General features: G+C 39.4%; 1 protein-coding gene across 4 annotated transcripts in view; it reads right to left on the bottom strand.

Moving 5' to 3' along the window:
* Positions 1 to 19668, bottom strand: part of LOC139717997 (uncharacterized) — a 43416-nt gene that overhangs the window by 8052 nt on the left and 15696 nt on the right. For 3 of the 4 annotated variants that reach the window (XM_071629484.1, XM_071629485.1, XM_071629486.1), the window contains exons 1-6: positions 13612 to 14174; positions 12830 to 13004; positions 11433 to 11884; positions 8519 to 8582; positions 6836 to 7131; positions 3153 to 3371 (exon numbers count right to left, since the gene is read on the bottom strand). In XM_071629484.1, the coding sequence (XP_071485585.1) occupies positions 3153 to 3371; positions 6836 to 7131; positions 8519 to 8582; positions 11433 to 11884; positions 12830 to 13004; positions 13612 to 13824 (1419 nt within the window). In that variant the 5' untranslated portion in view covers positions 13825 to 14174. Of the gene's footprint in view, positions 1 to 3152; positions 3372 to 6835; positions 7132 to 8518; positions 8583 to 11432; positions 11885 to 12829; positions 13005 to 13611; positions 14175 to 19668 lie in introns of those variants that run through there. The other variant, XM_071629487.1, reaches the window with a different exon arrangement.

The raw sequence follows: 19668 nt of genomic DNA, 5'->3' as shown, positions 1-19668 counted from the left end.
TTTATTCAAGAAGGCGAAGGGAATAACTAAAGCTTATGATACAGTGTATTTCCCTTTATCTAAAAACAACAACAACAAAAAAGCAATTCCTTGTGAATTTTACTGTATTTTTCAATATTCATCATTTTCCTGTGAAAACGCTACGGTGAAAACGCTAATACCACGCCAATGTCGCTTTGTTTCCATCCAACAATGAAAGATAATGCAAAAACTATGTACTGGTACACTACAATACATTATAATAAATAATATTGTACATGAACAGAGTGATTTTTGTTTAAAACTGATGTATTTGTTGAGAGGGTAGTATAAAAACAGTACAGATCATCCCTTTTATTAGGAGCTTTAGATATGATAACGGTACATTGGTTTAGATAAAGACTAAGCGCACCACGTGACAGCTGTGGACATCATAACCCTTTGGATATTCCCTTAACTGCCTTGAATAAAGACTAAGCGCACCGCGTTTAAAACAGAACACCTGTGGACATACAGAAGACAGTGCTCTTCTTTGTATAGAGGTTAGTTTCAATTCAGAAGAATAGGGATATAAAAACGAGACCAAATTGGTGAAAAATTCATTTATTATGACTAAGCTACTCATTTGGAAATGCTATCATAGCTTGATAAGCATATCTATGCCCGACAAACAAAATGACATCAAAAAGGTTTTGCCACCTCAGGTGGTACCAATAACCCATTTTTGGTCTTGGCCCATGGACTAACTAATAGAACGTTGGATTATGCAGCTTGGGAAAAAAGACTGAAAGCCCTATCACTTTTGATTAGAACTAGAGAAAAATATTATTTAATATTCATTACTTTAGGAGGTTTGGACCCCCTGGGGCCCCCAAGGAAAGCATGGTGCCCATTCAAACACTTTGAGATCTTATCCCTATGGGAATGCTACTTGACAAGTTTGGTGAAATTCCGTTATGTTGTTTTCAGCAAAAAGATGAAAATTTAGGCCCGCATTTGGATCCCCCCCCCCCCCCCCATCCCATCCCGCTTCCTTGGGTCCCAAGGGGGTCGGGGGGGTTGGAGAGGGCACCCCTGATTCTCCCATGAACAAACTTTAAACAACAGTCATCAATATACTGACTCATTGTATTAACTAAGCTCAATCACTTCCAGTTCTAGAGAAAATCTGTAAAGATTCCTTACAGGAGGGGGGGGGGGAACCAATAGGGCCCCCAGGTGGGGCATGGTGCCAATTTGATGGAATCGAGATTCTATCCCCCTAGGGATGCTACTTGCAAAGTTTGGTGAAAATTAGTTATAGGGTTTACAAGAAAAAGCTGAAAATTTACAATTTTGGTCCAAATTTAGGCCGCCTGGGGCCCCCAGGTGGGGCATGGTGCCCATTTGATGGGAATGAGATACTTTCTCCCTAGGGATGCTACCTGCCAACTTTGGTGAAAATTCATAATGGATTTTCAAGAAAAAGATGAAAATGTACAATTTGGGCCCCATTAGGACCCCTCCCCACCCCCCTCCACTGGGTCCGAAGGGGGGCACCCCTGATTCCGCCATGAACAAACTTGAAACTACAGTCATCAATGTACTAATTCATAGTAATAACTCAGCTCTATCACTTCTGGTTCTAGAGAAGAAGATTTTTTAAGATTCCTTAATTTTGGGGGGTTTGGGCCCCTCTGGGGGCCCCCCAGGTGGGGTATGGTGCCCACTTAAACAAATTGAGATTCTATCCCCTAGGGATGCTACCTGCCAAGTTTGGTGAAAATCGGTCAAGGCTTCTCAAGAAGATGAAAATGTAAAAGTTTACGCACGCCGGACGCCGGACGAAGAGCGATCGCAATAGCGCTTGAGCCTTCGGCTCAGGTGAGCTAAAAAAAGGGTGAATTCTAGAGTGTAGAATACTTTTGTCACATACACTAATATACACTAGTTCAAAAACTTTCTTCACCTTCAGCATCACTCTAATAAATTTAATTATCCTCCACCCCCACCATGATTCCTGCTAAATCTCAAAAGAATGCATTTTGAGAAGAGAGAGAGAGAAAAAAAAAAACCCACAAATCAAATGCCCCCTGAAATCATGTTCCTCCTATACAAGCACACCCCTCACCGTCTGCATTATTGGTGATTATTCAGCCAATGTTGTTCTTTTTTTCTCTGCGTTGAGATTGCATGTCTTTTTACTCTCCAATCGTGCACAAGATTAGACAATATTTGCAACAAACAAAACACAAAAAACAAAAAATAAAACTGGATGTAGTTATGGTGTGGCGTTACAACATGTCACGCTTCAGGCCAGTCTTTTTTCCAAATGCTATTACTTATAATAATTTTTTTTTTCTTTTTCTTTTTTTAGAGACTTAATCACATTATGAAATATATATGTGAAACATCTATGGATAAACCTGAGCCCCGTTTCATAAAACTTGTTATCAGTGACAAGTTGTCACAGTTTTTATAAGCTAAAGAAATCCTCGCATCTGATTGGTTAAGAGCAAATTTGTCACAGAAATGTGGCAGTTGTCACTGATAATAAGTTTTATGAAATGGGACCCAGGTTTGCACTCTTACTGCATTCATAGTTCATTAACAAATCAGAGGTCAATGCAAGGTCACATTAAGGTCACAGGTTATAGATAGATGTAGCATTTCTTTATGGTTAGGAGTGCAATTCATATGATCAATTATCCATTCCTATGGTCACTCTTAGCATGATTTGTTGATGTGCTGTTGTGGGACACTTGTATACATATCTTCTGTTGTTTTTTCACTTTTGAAAGACAAATCATGTAATGAATCAAAATATCAACAATAATACAAATACAAATTCAGAATAACTTCACTAGCAAAAATATTGTAAGAAACCCATGAAGCCTGAAAAAATTGCACATGTCCCTACTTAATTAGCAATCACTTGAACATCATTAAATGTGTGTTTATGAAATTGTATGTGTTACTTGATATGCATGCCAAATTTCATCTCATTTCATTATTCATCTTCCAAGAACCCCCCCCCCCCCCCCATAAACAGTGAGTTGGGTCCAAAAGACATGGCTCTTTTAGGGTTAAGCTCATAGTCATTGCTGGACATAATGCATGTCATACGCAATGCTGGTGGACACTGGTCTTTCTGAACATTTGATGACTTGTTTTTTACATTCATATATACTCACCTCTATGGGTGGTGCAGATGACGAAGGCTGGGACAAGGCCACACCTCCTGAAGGTGATGTTGCAGATGGGGATGGCGCTGATATCGAAGTAGATGATGATGACAATGATGATGCTGATGATGATGACGGGACTGGAGGGGTGGGCTTCTCTTTGCTGCTGATGACAGGAGCCGGTCGCATTACAACTTCCTTAGCAATAGGTTTTCGAGGCATTGTGGCCTGTGAATTATAAAGCAGTAAAAATATCAGTTTCTACATTTCATATTCCCCTCAAGCATCATTTAACACTTAAGTGACTTTCCATGCAAAGGATGAATTATAGACAACCGTAAACAAATTTTTTGAACACTGTCACATGATGATATGTTTGTCACAAATGTGTTGAATGTTCACGTTCGAGAGCATGTATTGGGGGATTTGAGGACTTTTACTTGACTCTGACCCTTTTATAAGTTTATGCATTGAGTAATTTTCAAGGTATGGAGAAAAAGTGAAATTTCTGTATTGAATAGTAAATTGTTACCATTTTCACCTCGCCTTTGACCCTATGACCCTAAATTCATAAGAGAATCACTATCAGGCAGAACATATGTACAATCAAACTAAGTTTCAAGATAACTTGAGCCACTTCCAATATATGGAGGAAGACGCAAAGTTCAGCACTTTCACTTGGTCTTTGACCTTTTGACCTTTGACCCTTTTTTTTTGGGGGGGGGGGGAACTTTCCAGAGAATCTCTATTGGGTAATACAAGTATACACCAAGTTTAAAAAAAAAAATCCTGCCGGCATTGCATAAATATGAGGGAAATAGTAAAATTTTGAAGAGTTGACCCTGACCTTTGACCCCATGAATCCCAAATTTCCTAGATAATCACTGCCAGTCAGCACGTGCATATATACTAGTTCCATGACGATACCTTGAACCATTTCCAAGATATGGAGAAAAAAGTAATGTTAACATTTTACTTGACCTTTTGACCTTTGACCTCATGACCCAAAACTCTCACCAAAGAATCTTAATTGGGTAGTACATGTGTTCACTAAGTTTCAAGAAAATATTTTCAGGCATTGCATAGATATGGGGAAATAGTAGAATTTTGAGCATTTGACCTTGACCTTTTGACCTTTAACTATGAGCATGTGCACCCAAAAGTTGATAGGCACAACTTCACCCCCTCATACACATACATTGTACATGCCAAGTTCCATGAGGATATCTCCAAAGGTTTTTTAGTTACACTGTCAACAAAATTGATTATGGACGGACGGACGGACAACCTGAAAACATAATGCCTACGACACCACTTTGTGGCAAAGGCATAAAAACAGACTACAGTTAAGAGCAATGTGGCAGCACAGCACATTTGGGATGCCTCCTCCTTCTCACACAATCTCTATTTCTGCCACAATGGTCCTTTGTGGTCCTTCATTAAGATGTACAAAGTGTAGATGCAGCTTATTGATTGTGACCACTGGCCTTGATGCTTGACTTTCAACCTCCTCTGCAAAATTGAAATATGTCTCATCCTATTTACTTCCATCATGCCAAATCACATTCAAACAGGACTTTCCTAGCTGAGATTTTGGCTGGAAATGAAAGTTTTAGTAATAAGTAGTGACCAGCAACTTGCATCAACAGGGATTTGCTAACAATCTAGCCAGCACATTTATGGCACATGCAGCATACTAGGCTAAATACCCAGACCATACCCTACAGTGCTTTCTTACAGAAAAACAAAAACCAAAACAAATCATACAGTAACTAGAAAAGTGATCTGAGAGCGCAGACCTCCGCCAAGTAGCTACTTTCCACCGATGATCTTGCTCTTCCCAAAGAGATTTTTCTCCTCTCCACAACTTGGGAAAAGCTCTTTGGGCTCTTTCATAGAGATCAGTGATTTCCACCCATAGGTATACATGCTGAAAAATTGCCTGATTACCCACGCCGATGAAAATCGGCAGGGGGTTATGTAAAGGGTTCCGTATGTTTGTTTGTTTGTTTGTTTGTTTGTTTGTTTGTTTGTGTACAAGATAACAAGAGAACGGGTAAACGGATTTGCACGAAATGTTATGGGGATGTTTGGATAATGGCAGGAAAGAATCGATTAGATTTTGGTGATAATCGGTTGACCCTTGCAAATTCTGTGTGACCTTGAAGTTTTGACCCCATGGTATAGTGACCACTCCGAAAATTTCCCGTTTCTCACTTTGCGATTTTCCGCTACCATACGAAAACGTAAACTCCCAAACGATCCGATTTCGCTGCTCAAATGTTCGTAAGAATTCCGAAATTTACGCTTAGGCCTATTTGAGGGACTATGTCCTTCTAGATTTATGAAAGTTCGTTCTCCGTCATCACAAACTGGCCCGTATTTTGATGATTTTTCAAATTAACATTGATTGTTTTTTTCGTTGGAGGAGTATTTGCTCGGTCGCAGTCACACTGCACGATATGCGCGCTCAATGTCAATGCGTGTGCAAGGCCGCTGAAAATGCATCGCGCTCTACACTGTTGGTGCAAAATTGCATCGGGGACATTGCGGCGCTCGTTGGTGGCCGAATACTGGTGCAGTAGACATTTGCATTCAACCCTTGCATTGAATAATTCCCGTAGACACTAATCATAGGGGTAATTGCCTAGGGGGTACGTAAATTTTGTTTTTCTTTTGCGCTTTTGTGGATACCATCAAAGATCGTACACTCATACGACCTTTGATATCATCACACTCTCGGCTTGCTATAATCAAAATATCCCGCAAGAAAACGGCGTATTTCTCGATTTTTAGCGCTTTTTCGGCGACCCGTCGCGTAGACAATACTCTTAGTCTTAAAACTGGACTTAATTCGCGCGCGCTTGGAAAAGTTCCGATTCTGCACTTTTGACGATGGAATTTGGGATTTTCGATGGATTTTTGGAGGAGACTTAAGGACTTTCCTGTACGTGAATGAGTGTTAATACCGTATGTGTAATGATGTGATTTGCGCGTGATGTTACTGTAGAACCAAAGATCGTACACTTCAGTGTAAGATCTTTGGTAGAACTCACTGGCTGGTGATGAAGCACACTGGCAATTAAGTGGCCGAATTCTGGTAGATGACCGAATGCACATTATGTTTACCCCGACTTTGTACTTAGGCGTGGGTCTGCCGCCTTTGACGGCCCCTCTCTAGTTTCCCAATATAGAAGCCTTTGTTACGTCATAAACCCTCAGCTGTGCGGCGCGCCTCGCCCTAGCAGAAACTAGAGCATGCACTTTAGTGCACGTTTGAAAACCTCAAAAATGTGCAGCTTGAACTCCCAAGTTCATTGACCCTACCTGTCAAAATATCAAAAATCCTTCATGAATTCCACAAAATTCCTCGGATGACTACCAAAATTTAATTATTTGTTACTTGTGTCATTCTCAACCTTTCCTGTAAGTTCCATCCAAATCCGTTCTCTACTTTTTTAGTTATTTTGAACACGGACAAACAAACAAATAATGCCTCTGGCACCACTTCGTGGCGGAGGCATAACAAACAAACAAACCAATGGTAACGAAAACATAACCTCCTCCCTTGGCGGAGGTAATAATGAGGTCTGAGGCGTACAGATGAACACACACGGATGGGAGGATGGACAACCAACAAGCATACTGCCTCAGGCAGTCAGTGGTTGCAGAAGCATGAAAAGTTATCTCACCTTACTTGGAGCTGTTGTCTTTGATGGTATCAGTGATTTGTACACGCTGGTGCTGGTGGATGAGAGACTAACAGGAGCACGACCAGCCTTTGGACCTTTGCTGGGACTACTAGTCTGTGCTGGGGCCATCTTAGTGGCTGTGGACATACTGCCAACACCATTGATGCTGGATGGAGCAGACATTTTGCTCGGAGTCTGGGTGCTGCCGGCTGTCAGCGAGTCGCTGGCTGTGGTTTTCTGCACGAGTTGAAGCTTCTTTCCGCCAATGTTGATTTTGGCAGTTCCTGGCCGCTTCTCTGTAAGCATGAAATAAAACTGGGATGATCATGTCACTGCTATGTCGTGCATGCACTTTTCAGACTTTGTTGAAATTCTTACTTTTCAGTTTCAGTTTGGTGGAGGGGACAGGAGGCAAGATGCTAAACCAAGTTTCATGACACATTTCACCTTGATGCAAGTAACCCTGGATGGTGCATCTCTCAATGAACTCTAGCAACCTGTTCAGTTGCCCTTCAACAACTATAGGAGAGAATACACACAATAAAATGTACCTGTATTACTAGATAAAGAAAAGGTCCCAATGGGTATCACATGTACCCTCTGTATAGTTTTGAATTCCCTACCCCACCTGTGATTCCTGCCAAACCTGATCAGAATTCATGCACAGGGATGCCAACTTTGTAAACAGCATCGCAGTATTCTAAGGGCTCAATAGGCAAGGTGGTGGAAAGCACTATTTCTACCTTTCTTGCCATAGACATGTTTGGTACCATAATACAGTATGTCTCCCCAAAAAGTCACAATTGGATTTTCACATCGATAAGTTCCAATATGTTTAAACTGTCTAACTGCTACTTCAGGGTCTTAAAACATAACATCTTTAGCAATATTTTGCAGAAAACCCCATTCAATTTGGTTAAGTGATCACAGAGAAATGTGGATTGCTGTAAAGCATGTCATGGGTCTGATTCTTCCAAGTTTGGCACTTGGATGCTCTTGGAACTGCATAATGTGTCAACACAATGGACAGAACTTGGAGGGAAGGGATTCCTGACATGCTCAACAAAAGTCCTCACTTCTCCTTGACCACTGATGCAAATCAGACAGGGTTTTCTGTAAAATGTGGGTAATAAGTTATAGTTTTTTACCCTGAAATTGTATTTGGATTGATTCACTATTTTTAAAGTTATCATTGCAGAGGGTCCCGTTGTAATTTCTTTTTTGACATACGGTACAATTTGGGAAAAACAGTACTTTTTAAAATGAAACCAGCAGTCAACAACAATACAAATCATTTCAACAAAAAAAAAGAAAAAGAAAAGAAAGAGTCAAACTAAAAAAGTAATAGTTGGTTTCTCTGACTGAGGAAGAGAAAGCTGACAAAATTTTATCACTGAGCCCACCAATAGAAATGCCATGCCCCAGTTTAGATATGGATGCACTGCAACACATGAGTATATTGGTTGATGTGACACAGATGTTATTCATTGTCACTACTTTGGATCTTGGGACTTTGAGGTGTTGCTTCAAAGCCCTGCTTCTAGGCTCAATATGAAAGAAGTTAATGATTCAGACAAGTTTGTATACTTGTATACCACCATCAAAGAATGTAAGACCTTACCACCTTGTGAGAGTAAGTTTTGATACACAGCTTTTGATACAAGGCAATCATGAAACTCTTACCCCACGCTCCTGAAGGCTTTGACGACTCGTTCTTGACATCATCACCTTCACCAGATAAGGAAGGCTATCATGGAGGGGGTGACATGTGAGAAGCAAGTCAATTTCTTTATTTTGAAAAAAGCAAATTATCAATATATATCATTATCTTTACAAAATACCCCAACTTTACAATAAAATTCATTTACTGATGAGGTGTTGCAATATATGTATAACCTTATTGTTGCCTGCCTGCAATCATCCAGTTGATTTCCATGCCTCCTATAAGTACATACAAACGAGTTCAATCTAAAATAAGAAACAAGGCAAGTGCCATAATGTGTCTCGCCCATTCGCGTACAAGAAATTGTACGCGAATGGGATATAACAGATAAAAAAAGAGATATAACTGATAAAAAGAAATATAAAAGGGTAAAAATTTTTGGCAAAAATGAAACGTGCCATAAAAACTTAGCATTGGGCCCTAAAAGTTTGTTGACCCCTGCCTGTGACCTTTGAACTTGTGGTGAGCATCCACTCCCCAAGGGACATCTACCATCCATGTTTGGTCACAAACACACCTATGGATCTAAAGTTACGACCCATAATAGAAACGCACCATAAAAACTGAACATTGGGCTCTAAAAGTTTGTTGACCCATGCTTGAGACCTTTGACCTTGTGGTGATAATCCACTCCTCAAGGGACATCTACCATCCAAGTTTAGGCGTAAATGGAGTTATGGATCAAAAGTTATGACACATAATAGAACCGCGCCATAAAAACTTAACATTGGGCTCTAAAAGTTTGTTGACCCCTGCTTGTGACCTTTGACCTTGTGGTGATCATCCACTCCCCAAGGGACATCTACCATCCAAGTTTGGTCACAAATGGAGTTATGGATCAAAAGTTATGACCCATAATAGAAACGCGCCATAAAAACTTAACATTGGGCTCTAAAAGTTTGTTGACCCCTGCCTGTCAGCTTTGACCTTGGGGTGACCTTCATATATGGCAAAATGTGAAACTTTGTATGACCCCTCTTCCCTCGAAGTTTGATTGCAATTGAAGCCCAGAGTAAAGAGTTATTGAAGTTTTTGTAGCGTTACGAACAGACAACGGACGGACGACGGACGGACGGACAACCGACGGACAGACGGACGACGGACGGACAGACGCCGCAGGCGATCCCTTTGTCTCCCCACACCTCCGGTGGGCTCGACAAAAAAGCCTTAAAAAGCTTCAAATTTCTTCCCAACAATAAAATTGATTGTGGAAAATATTGACCACCTATTCTATTTCAATGAACCCACAATAAACAAACAAGGCAAGTGCCAAATTGTGTCTCGCCCATTTGGGTACAAGAAATAAATATTTTTCTAACTCTCAGAAGTTCATCGACCCGCCTATGACCTTTGACCTTGTGGTGACCTTCAACTCCCCAAGGGACATCTACCGTCCAAGTTTGGTCACAAACGGACAAAGGGATCAAGTTATGAGCCACAATCATAACGCGCCATAAAAACTTAACATTGGGCCCTAAAAGTTTGTTGACCCTTTCTGTGGCCTTTGACCTTGTGATGACCTTCACCTCCCCAAGGGACATCTACCATCCAAGTTTGGTCACAAACGGACAAAGGGATCAAAAGTTATGAGCCACAATTGAAACGCGCCCTAAAAACTTAACATTGGGCCCTAAAAGTTTGTTGACCCCTGTCTGTGACCTTCGACCTTGTGATAACCTTCAACTTCCCAAGGGACATCTACCATCTAAGTTCGGTCACAAACAGACAGATACATCAAAAGTTACGAGCCATAAACGAAACGCGCCCTAAAAACTTAACATTAGGCCCTACATGTCATTGACCTCTGCCTGTGACCTTTGACCTTGAGGTGCCCTTCATGTTTGGTAAAATGTGTAACTTTGTATAACCACTCTTCCCTCCAAGTTTGATTGAAATTGAAATCCTCAGTAAAGAGTTATTCAAGTTTTTGTAGCGTTATGGACAGACGACGGACGGACAGACAGACGGCGGACGGACGGACAGATGCCGCAGGCGATCCCTTAGTCTCCCCACACCTCCGGTGGGCTCGACAAAAACTAGGAATTATTTTCAATATGTTGTTGTGTTTAAAAGAGAAGAGAGAGAGAAAAAAAAAATGGGGGTAAACAACAAAGAATTTGCCCCAAATATATATTTTTACCATGAATACACTTGGAGAGAGTTAATTCTGTCACTGATGAGCACTACTACATTGTAAGAACTTGTAATTCATGCAAATGTCAACATGGATTTAGCCTTCTTCAAGATGATTTGATCCAGTTATAGAAATTCTGCTCATGCATTTCCCAAAGAAAATACAACAGGGGAAAAGACCCACATGTTACAATGACTTGATAATTAGAAATAATCCATCATCTTGTGTATAAAGACAGAACAAGCAAGAGCACTTTTCCAAAAAGTTACAGGCAGGCAGATTTTTAAATAAACCATGATGCTTTTGAAAAAACTTGATCTAGCAATGTGCATGGTTGAGTGCATACAAGAGCCTTTGACTCTGTAAAAGGTGAAACATTGGGGGAAGCATCACCACAAATGATAAGGGTTAAGATTTGACTGAGATTATTCTACATACTAAACAAAATCCATTCAGAAATGTGCCTAGAAGGGCGCTGACAAGCAGACCTTAAAAAAATCAAACCTTTTGTGTATTAAGACAGAACAAGCGAGGACACTACCACCAACAGTAATAGGCATCTAAATGCTAAGATACACCTCCATGCTGAATAAGAATAAAATCCATTAAAAAAATATGGCCAGAATTGCCTAAACACAAAACGTAATGAAATGGCAGCAGTTAACATTGCTGAATCATAAGTATCCTCTGGTACACCTAACAGGGGATACAATTACAATACATGCATAACTCAAACTTACAAAGTCATGACTTGATAAGGCACTTTTATCTCCCTCGCCATCCTCACTCCCTCCTTCTCCCTTCTTGTTGCGACTTCCAACCTTTGCCCCACTATTCTCCACTGCACAGGACTCCCCAGGTTCAGGACCAGCCTTGTCATTGAGGCCACCACCACGGTGCTTGTTGGCCCCTCCACCTCCACTGTACCGGCTTCTGCCCCCTTCACCTCCATAGACATTACGCCCATGATAGTTGTGGGAATCAAGGCGGTTGAGATTGTGGTGAAGGGGGGAGCCACGCTTGCCTCCATGAATGTGCAGGGCATGGTGGTAATCAGAGGAGGGGTAGTAACCAAGGGAATGGGGAGGTGGTAGAAAACCATTGTTTAGTGGGGCATAGGCACTGGGGAACTCAGAGTGACGCATGGGATCTTCAAGAGAATGGTAACGTGGTCCAGGCCTGATCCTCTTTTCTGCAATAACAAATTGAAAATGACCGCATCTCGATTCAACGTATCTTTCATCATCATGTGTTCTCTTTACAAATCACAGAAACAGCAAATCCAAAATGCATTTACTGCATCACACACAAAAAAAGGGCAAAAATGGAAAAAAATATATATGACTTGCTGCGGTACTCACTGCAAAAACAGCAGTGGTAAAAGCAATACTGTATACGCCGAATATTTCTTTTTTATTTTTGTGAGTATCGTGAGTCAGGTGCTATTCATTGCTTAAACATTTAAAGTCATCTCGAAAACAGCTTATGGATTATTTGTTTGAAATATAAATTACGCTGTGTAAGAAGAATGAAACTTCTCAGCTTTAGTTCTACATAAAACATGTACACATTGATTTAGATTACTATTGATATACATGTACAGATGTGCTACAGACAATGAGTTCAAGGGATCAGTCCTTACTAGCACTTGTGCTATCTTTGATCCTTTTGACGACTACATCTTGTAATATATAATGTATCATTCTTATTCTCTTCTCTTTCTTACTTTTTTCTATCTTTTATTTTTGTTTTATACCTTTTACAAGTAATATGCTCTCTCCAATGAAAACCAGTTTAGTTCTAATGTTTACGCATATGTGTATTTATCTCGCTTCACTTATGAACTTGTGTATCCATTCATGTATTCATGTACTAATTTAAATGTTGTTGTTAATAAACTTCAAACTTCAAACTTTCATCTACTGTAAATAGCAATCTATTCATCTTGACTGACTGACCTCAGAGACTACCTGTAACTCTATTAAGCTTAATTTCCAACCAGTGACCTTTGACCTTGATAAACAGACTAAAACCTCCGATACATAATGTCTCCAGCATCCTTTGAGGCTGAGGTTTGAAAATGTGGTCTATGGCCTTTGACATATTGAAAGTCATGAGTAGATACTTTGATTCAAACCTTCTCTGCTGCGGTATCCATGGATGTTGGGTTGCGGAGGATGACGTGCTGGGAAGCCCTGGTATGATGACTCATTGGAGAAATGTCGACTGCGTTGGCGTCCACTATCTGAATGCTCCGCATAGGAAGGATAATTGGACCCTGCTCTTTGGTCTGAGTGTTGTTTAGCTATGAGCTATAATTTGGAGAAAGCAGAGTAAAAGATGAGGATCAAAATATTTGATTGCATGTGTAGCAACAACATAGTCATCAGATACACAAGCAGTGACAATGACAAATCTCAAACTAAACACACATTCAGCATTCCACACTACTGAAAATATACACCTGTATCTGCACATGCATAGAAATGCAGTACTGTACTGTATCATCATTGCCATAATCCTAGTGCATATTCAAGGAACAATGAAATCCTTTTACTCTACATTAGAATCATACACCAAAATACTCTGATTGTGTAGAATGTACAGTACACAGAAGACGAACTACTTGTGTAGTGCAGCTGAATATGGGCATCCAGCCATCTTGTCGGATGGAAAATGAAAACAACAAACATTTTGTACACTGTACATTGTAAAATGTACATGCAGGTATTCAATACACTGTATCAAATACTGTATTTCACAAGCAGTGCTTTATAACGTCAGTGTTAGCACATGATGCAGTGATACAAACATGGGAAATTTACAGGAGGCCTACTGCATCAACGGGATGTCAGGTTTAATAATAGGTGACAGTGAGAGAATGTACAGGTACATTATCTGATCTAATGTGACACTCACCCGATTGTCATTAGGGATTTTGAGCCAAGATGGAGCAAAGTCATGCTCAGGAGGGTTGGCCATGGTAGCCAGTGGCATACCATGCTGTTCCTGGATTTGCAAAGAGATAAACATGAGTCCACCATGACAAAACTTACAACAATTATACAAAATAGCATCATGTATGCTCTGGTATGCACTAAATAGCAGGATGTCATCTTCTATGTGAAACATCTGTGTCTAGAAAGTACATTGTAGCTCCTACACATTGAAATTGTCAACAGTATATTGTGCAAGTCTCCTATAAATGAACCTTTTGACTTGTGGTAACATGTAGACTTCCTGCTTAATGTTTGTTTGTTTTGTACTCGTTATACATTTGTACATGTACATCGTAGTGGTTGCACCACTTACACATTTGTACAAATATGTACACAATGTAGGTCAAGCATAATGTGTGTGTGTGTGTGTGTGTGTGTGTGTGTGTGTGTGTGACACCAAACACACCTATATGTAGTGAGTATGGGTACATGTTTAAGGAAACCAAAACCCAAAGAGAAATGTGGATTGAGTGAAAGCAGCAACATTAGTAGAACACATCAGTGAAAGTTTGAGGAAAATTGGATAATCGATGCAAAAGTGATGAATTTTTAAATTTTTGGTGTTGGAACCACTGGATGAGGAGACTACAGTACTTGAGGTTATGATGTCATGTGTGGACAACAATATACAGAAAATATACAGGGATTTCCACAAAAATTCACTTTTCTAGCATATGAAAGAGCATTTGATTGTGTTCTGAACCAGGGGGAACAACTGCTATTATATACTTCATTTCGAGAATCCTCTCATCTGATTGGTTAAAAGGGGAGTCATGAAAATAGCTGTGCCCTATTTTTTAGTTACTGTGACTGGGGCCCGGGCACAGTTAGTAAATACATAGGTTTGGAGACAGTCGCGACCCCGTACACATAGATCGCTCATATGTACGCACCAATGATATGACCGCCGTGCATTCGATCAGCGTGCTGTAAAAGAGACTAGCGGACTGGTTTAGAGATAGTCGCAACCCCGTACACTGTACACATAGAACGATTACTCATGTACGCACGCACCAATGATACGACCGCCGCGCTGTCGATCAGCATTGATTACGAGTGCTGTAAAAGAGACTAGAATCTATATTTTCGGTATCTATATTTCGGAATCTATATTTTCGGTATATAAAACAAATAATGACTGCTTGATATTCGGGGCACAGTTAAAACTATGTAGGCCCTCGGTGATGTGAAAACTATAACCATGCCCTCAGCTTCGCTTCGGGCATGGTTACGGTTTTCACATCACCTTGGGCCCATAATTTTAACTGTGCCCCTCATAGCAGTCATTATTTGTATTATACCATCAACATACAGTGTGTCAGTTGATGGAATGTGTAATTTTCATGCTGTTTTCACTCAATCCACATTTCTCTTTGGGTTTTGGTTTCCTTTAATTGTACACGTATGCATATTGAAAATCTTTCATACAGCGTACCATTATAGTATTTTTTTTCAGCAGATAGAATAGTGTATAACCATACTCAAAAGAGATTAATGCTTTTACACTGTATACATTGTATGCTTCACTTTCTATAAAGTGAACTATATGGCATACAATTAAAGGCACATGGTCCCAGCGGTTCAGTCAAATGCATACGCAGGTGCACGGCGCAAGATTCCTATAGAGACCTACGCTATCGACTCCTCTTTTTAATAGCGCTTACAATTTGACCCATTTCCCCAAGTCCAAAGAAGTCTGATCCACTGTAGTCCGAGGTTCGATCACAGTTCGGCTCATGATTTGGCTGAGGGGGTTGACAGCTTTAGCAAACTTCTTTTGTGATGTCATACTAAGAAGCACACATGCACGCACCCTGGCATTACTACAGACTGCGTGATGCGCAGAGAAGACAACGAAGGCAACGTTACCTAGCAACACCTACGCGCTTTACTCTTGATGACAGCTCAACTTCGGCAATCTTCGTATCAATGCTAACGGTGATAGGCAGTATCATCAACAGCGCCCCCGCACCCACCGGGACTATGCGCCTTTAAAGTCACCTTGATGAGCAAAACTGCTAAATTCTCACCATGAGGAGATTAGAGTAACCAAGCATGTACTGTACACTGTAACCATCGAATGGTACGGCAAGCAACAAATCAGCAAAAATGTCAGCATAAACTTGTATGCCTCACACAGGTTGAAGCCCTCAGTGCTACAGGGAAACTTTTAATTGCACTCTCCTACTAGAGTCCAACCTGAATTATCTAGACATCACCTTTCCCTATCTCTTTATTTTCTGGACACGGACTGGCACACAATTGTCTTCACGTTTTCATTGTGGAAGTCTACTAAAAGTATGAAACAAAAATTATCTTGGTCAATAGCACAATCAGGGTATGCAAAAATGTTTAACAGGAAAAATGAGAAAACTTGGTAAATATATGTGTTTTTTGCTGTTTGTTATACCTGAGTGTACAAATACTTCATTTCAAGTAAAAAGAAAGGTCTAAATTTACATTAAAATGCGCGTAAATGAGCACTTTAATTAGGGGTGTCAAACTACGCGTACATCAAAATGACTGATATTAGAAAAAAAAATCATTAAAAAAAAGAGATATGTTTTTTTTTCTCCTGAGATTGCTTTTAGATATTCCTGATTGTAAATACCGCTTTCATTCACCACTAGCACATAACCATCACAAAATATGAATTAATGTCACATTTTCACAACTCAAAATGGATGTTCAATTTCATACTTGTAGGCATTCCTTTGAAGTCATGTAATACCACTTTCATATATTTCATACTGTTTCTCTTTTGCCAAAGAGTGAAGAGGTGAAATATGCTGGCCATTATTAAGAAGTTTTATGAAATTAGGGCTGGTACAACATTTGTATGTTGAAAGATATGATAATTTTCATCAAAAATTTATCTTTACAGTTTGACCTTGAGTACAAGTTGTTGTATGTGCGCAAAGTGTTTGGATCCATTCTCAAATGTAGAATGTACGTGTATGTATAAACATACAGTGTAGATGGAGTAATGAATATAATGACATGTATGTTGACTTGAGTTGATATCCAAGATGTGACTCTAAAACAATAGCATATTACACCAAAATACTATGTTTTTGCTTATGATAATATATTTAAAAAATGAAGAAAAAAAAAGCATTGGAATAAGAACACTTTTAAACACTCATCATATGACCTTGATGCAGTAGAAAGTGGGCATGGATCAGTCTTATTCTTCCTCGGCAATGTGTACCGGTAATATATAAAAACATATTAAAGTTCTTATTGCTCAAACCTGCTAAAATTTTCACACAATACAGTGCGTATAAAAAAAAATGCAACAAGATTTAATTTCGAATTTGTGAAGGTTGTATTAACTTTACACGAAAATGAGTAGCAACATCTTACAGCCACATATCTCCTCTTTCCAATGATACCTTATTCATTCATACGCGGTCATGGATGGCTGAGTAATCATTCTTTTTGGACAATGGGTCAAATTGGACTTGGGACCAAGTTTCAGTTTCTGCATTTAACTATGACGTCGATTTTCGTAGAGAAAAGCTGAATGTCTGGGCTGGATTTTGTGGAAACGGTTTGTTCCTAGGGCCCTTCTTATTTGAAAACAACATGAACGGAAATGGATTCTTACGAATTTTAAATGAAAATGTGATTCCTGAATTAATGGAAAATTTTTCTGTACAACAAAAGGATGTGTTCAGATGCCTATGGTGGGCACAGGATGGCGCACCAGCTCATCAACTAGTTGCAGTAAGAAACAGATTGGCTGAGGTATTTGGAAATTGGGTGATTGCCTTGTGTCATGATGTGGAGTGGCCACCACGATCTCCCGATCTGACTTGTGACTTTTTTCTTTAAGGTTATCTCAAGAGCAAAGTGTTCATTACCCCTCCACCTGACATTGCAACTTTGAGACAAAGAATCACTGATGAGTTTGAAGCTCTACGCCACCAAGCCCCAATGATTCGCAGGGCTGTGCGTGAGATGGAGAAAAGAGCTCTGTGTGGAAAGGAATGGTGGCCATGTTGAGGGGCATGGAATGTAATGTTAAAAAGAGATACTAGTATCTGAAAGAAGACAATGGTAAGTTCCGATCATTAGTTTCATCAATTTCATTAATTGCGATCATTAATATCATTAAAATCAATTTCATTATTCCATTTGTTTAGTTAATTTCTAATAAGGTGCATTGATTCTTGCAGTACCTAAACTTGGTCCCAAGTCCAATTTGACCCATTGTCCAAAAAGAATGATTACTCAGCCATCCATGACCGTGTATGAATAAGTAAGATATCATTGGAAAGAGGAGATATGTGGTTTTAAGATGTTGCTACTCACTTTGGTGTAAAATTAACACATTCTTCACAAATTTGAAATCAAATCTTGTTGCGTTTTTTTTTTCTACTACGCACTGTATATTACCACAACGAACAATTCGTGGCTAAAAACCAAGGATATTGAAGAAAAGGAACTGATTCTTTCAAGTTGTCAAATTAGGATATATACCTCACTGAAAATACTAAAATTTGGCTGCATTTATTTTCCTCAGCATTTGAAGATGGCGCAAAACTAAAAACTGGCTTAACCTTTATTGGCAAACAGCACACCACATTGTAGTGTGTCTTCAATACATTTAGAAAAAGCAGAAAAGTAAGCTGTTTCTTCTGTACAGCATGGGTTAAAAGGTCACAATGTCATGGAAATAAGCCAGCATTACACTCCTACCATGATGGGACTTAGGACCTCATAACTTTCTCCAGCAGAAAGGACCACTATTTTTTATTGCATGTAAGCAATGCCAGGGAAAAATCCATTAAAGGAAGGCAGTCCTGAGATTTTCACTGTGCTGATAATTAAGAATAGTAAAAAATATAACCTTTCACCAGTTTATTGTACAGTACACGTGGAAATTAAAAACTGTCTCCATTCGCGATTTTTGAAAAATAATTCCTGCAAGCGATCATGTAAGAGCCTGTAAAAAGATGCTACGTCACTGACGCCCTACTCTCAAGTTGACAGCCGTGCCTATAAAAACCAATTTAAGTGTTCAAATGATCAGTTGTAATTTTATCATAAAATGTGAAAATATGTGATTTTATTATTTTAAACAAAATATTTCAAGCTTAGTTACATAAGTCATGTAAATTAATATTGTAAACATACATTTATACATATTCTAAAAATCAAATATACCATGTACTTGACATCAAATAGGCACGGTCCTTTTCTAGCTTCTGTCCGTGCTGCATACTACTTTGCGTACAAACCACTCACGCACGAGAATTCTTACCATACTTACAATGTATGTACACAGTACTCCGTCTACACATGTAGCTGAGTTTGGCGTTCAGACCAAAGATTACCATAACAATTAGCGTACGCATAACGAGCAGAACACAGCTGGGAAGAGTTGTGCTTGGTGACGTCGGACTCTCCGCCAAGACTTGCTCATTAGCATATTCACCATGTAGATTCACACTTTTTCAACAAAAATTTACGAGCTTATCTGGTGATTTGAAAGTTTGTTTTTGGTGAAAGTAGTTCATTGGAGGTACCAACAACAACATATTTTTTCAACATTTATGACTGCCTCACTTTAACTTGATACCAAACACAGGGGTAGACTTACAATGTAAAATTTGGGCCTCAAATCTTAACTTTACGTGAATTGTGAAACATGCCGATACAGTTGTATCACTGGTCTAAAGTCATCATAGTTAATAGTAAATTAACAATGCCTTCAACGTATACCCAAATACAACTTGCTTAGAAGTGCTGTGCTTGAGCATATCTCACTCAAATCCGACAATATTACTTACATGTACATCTTGTAGAACTGCAGACAGGTGCTTGATTTAGTACTTCAAAAAAGTAAAAATTTGAAATCACCTCCATAGACTACTGTGCTAGAATTATTCTCGGACCAAGAATAAATGCAATTATCATAGATATCTTCATAGTTAATGTGTTACTTTCATTATTTTTGCATTCTTGTGTC

The sequence above is a fragment of the Diadema antillarum genome, unplaced genomic scaffold (genome assembly GCF_040938485.1).
Source record: "Diadema antillarum isolate AM-2024a unplaced genomic scaffold, OU_Dant_1.0 scf00000086, whole genome shotgun sequence".
Classification (NCBI taxonomy): Eukaryota; Metazoa; Echinodermata; class Echinoidea; order Diadematoida; family Diadematidae; genus Diadema; species Diadema antillarum.
Note: the sequence above shows the minus strand (reverse complement) of the source record. Positions and strands in the feature narration are given on the sequence as shown.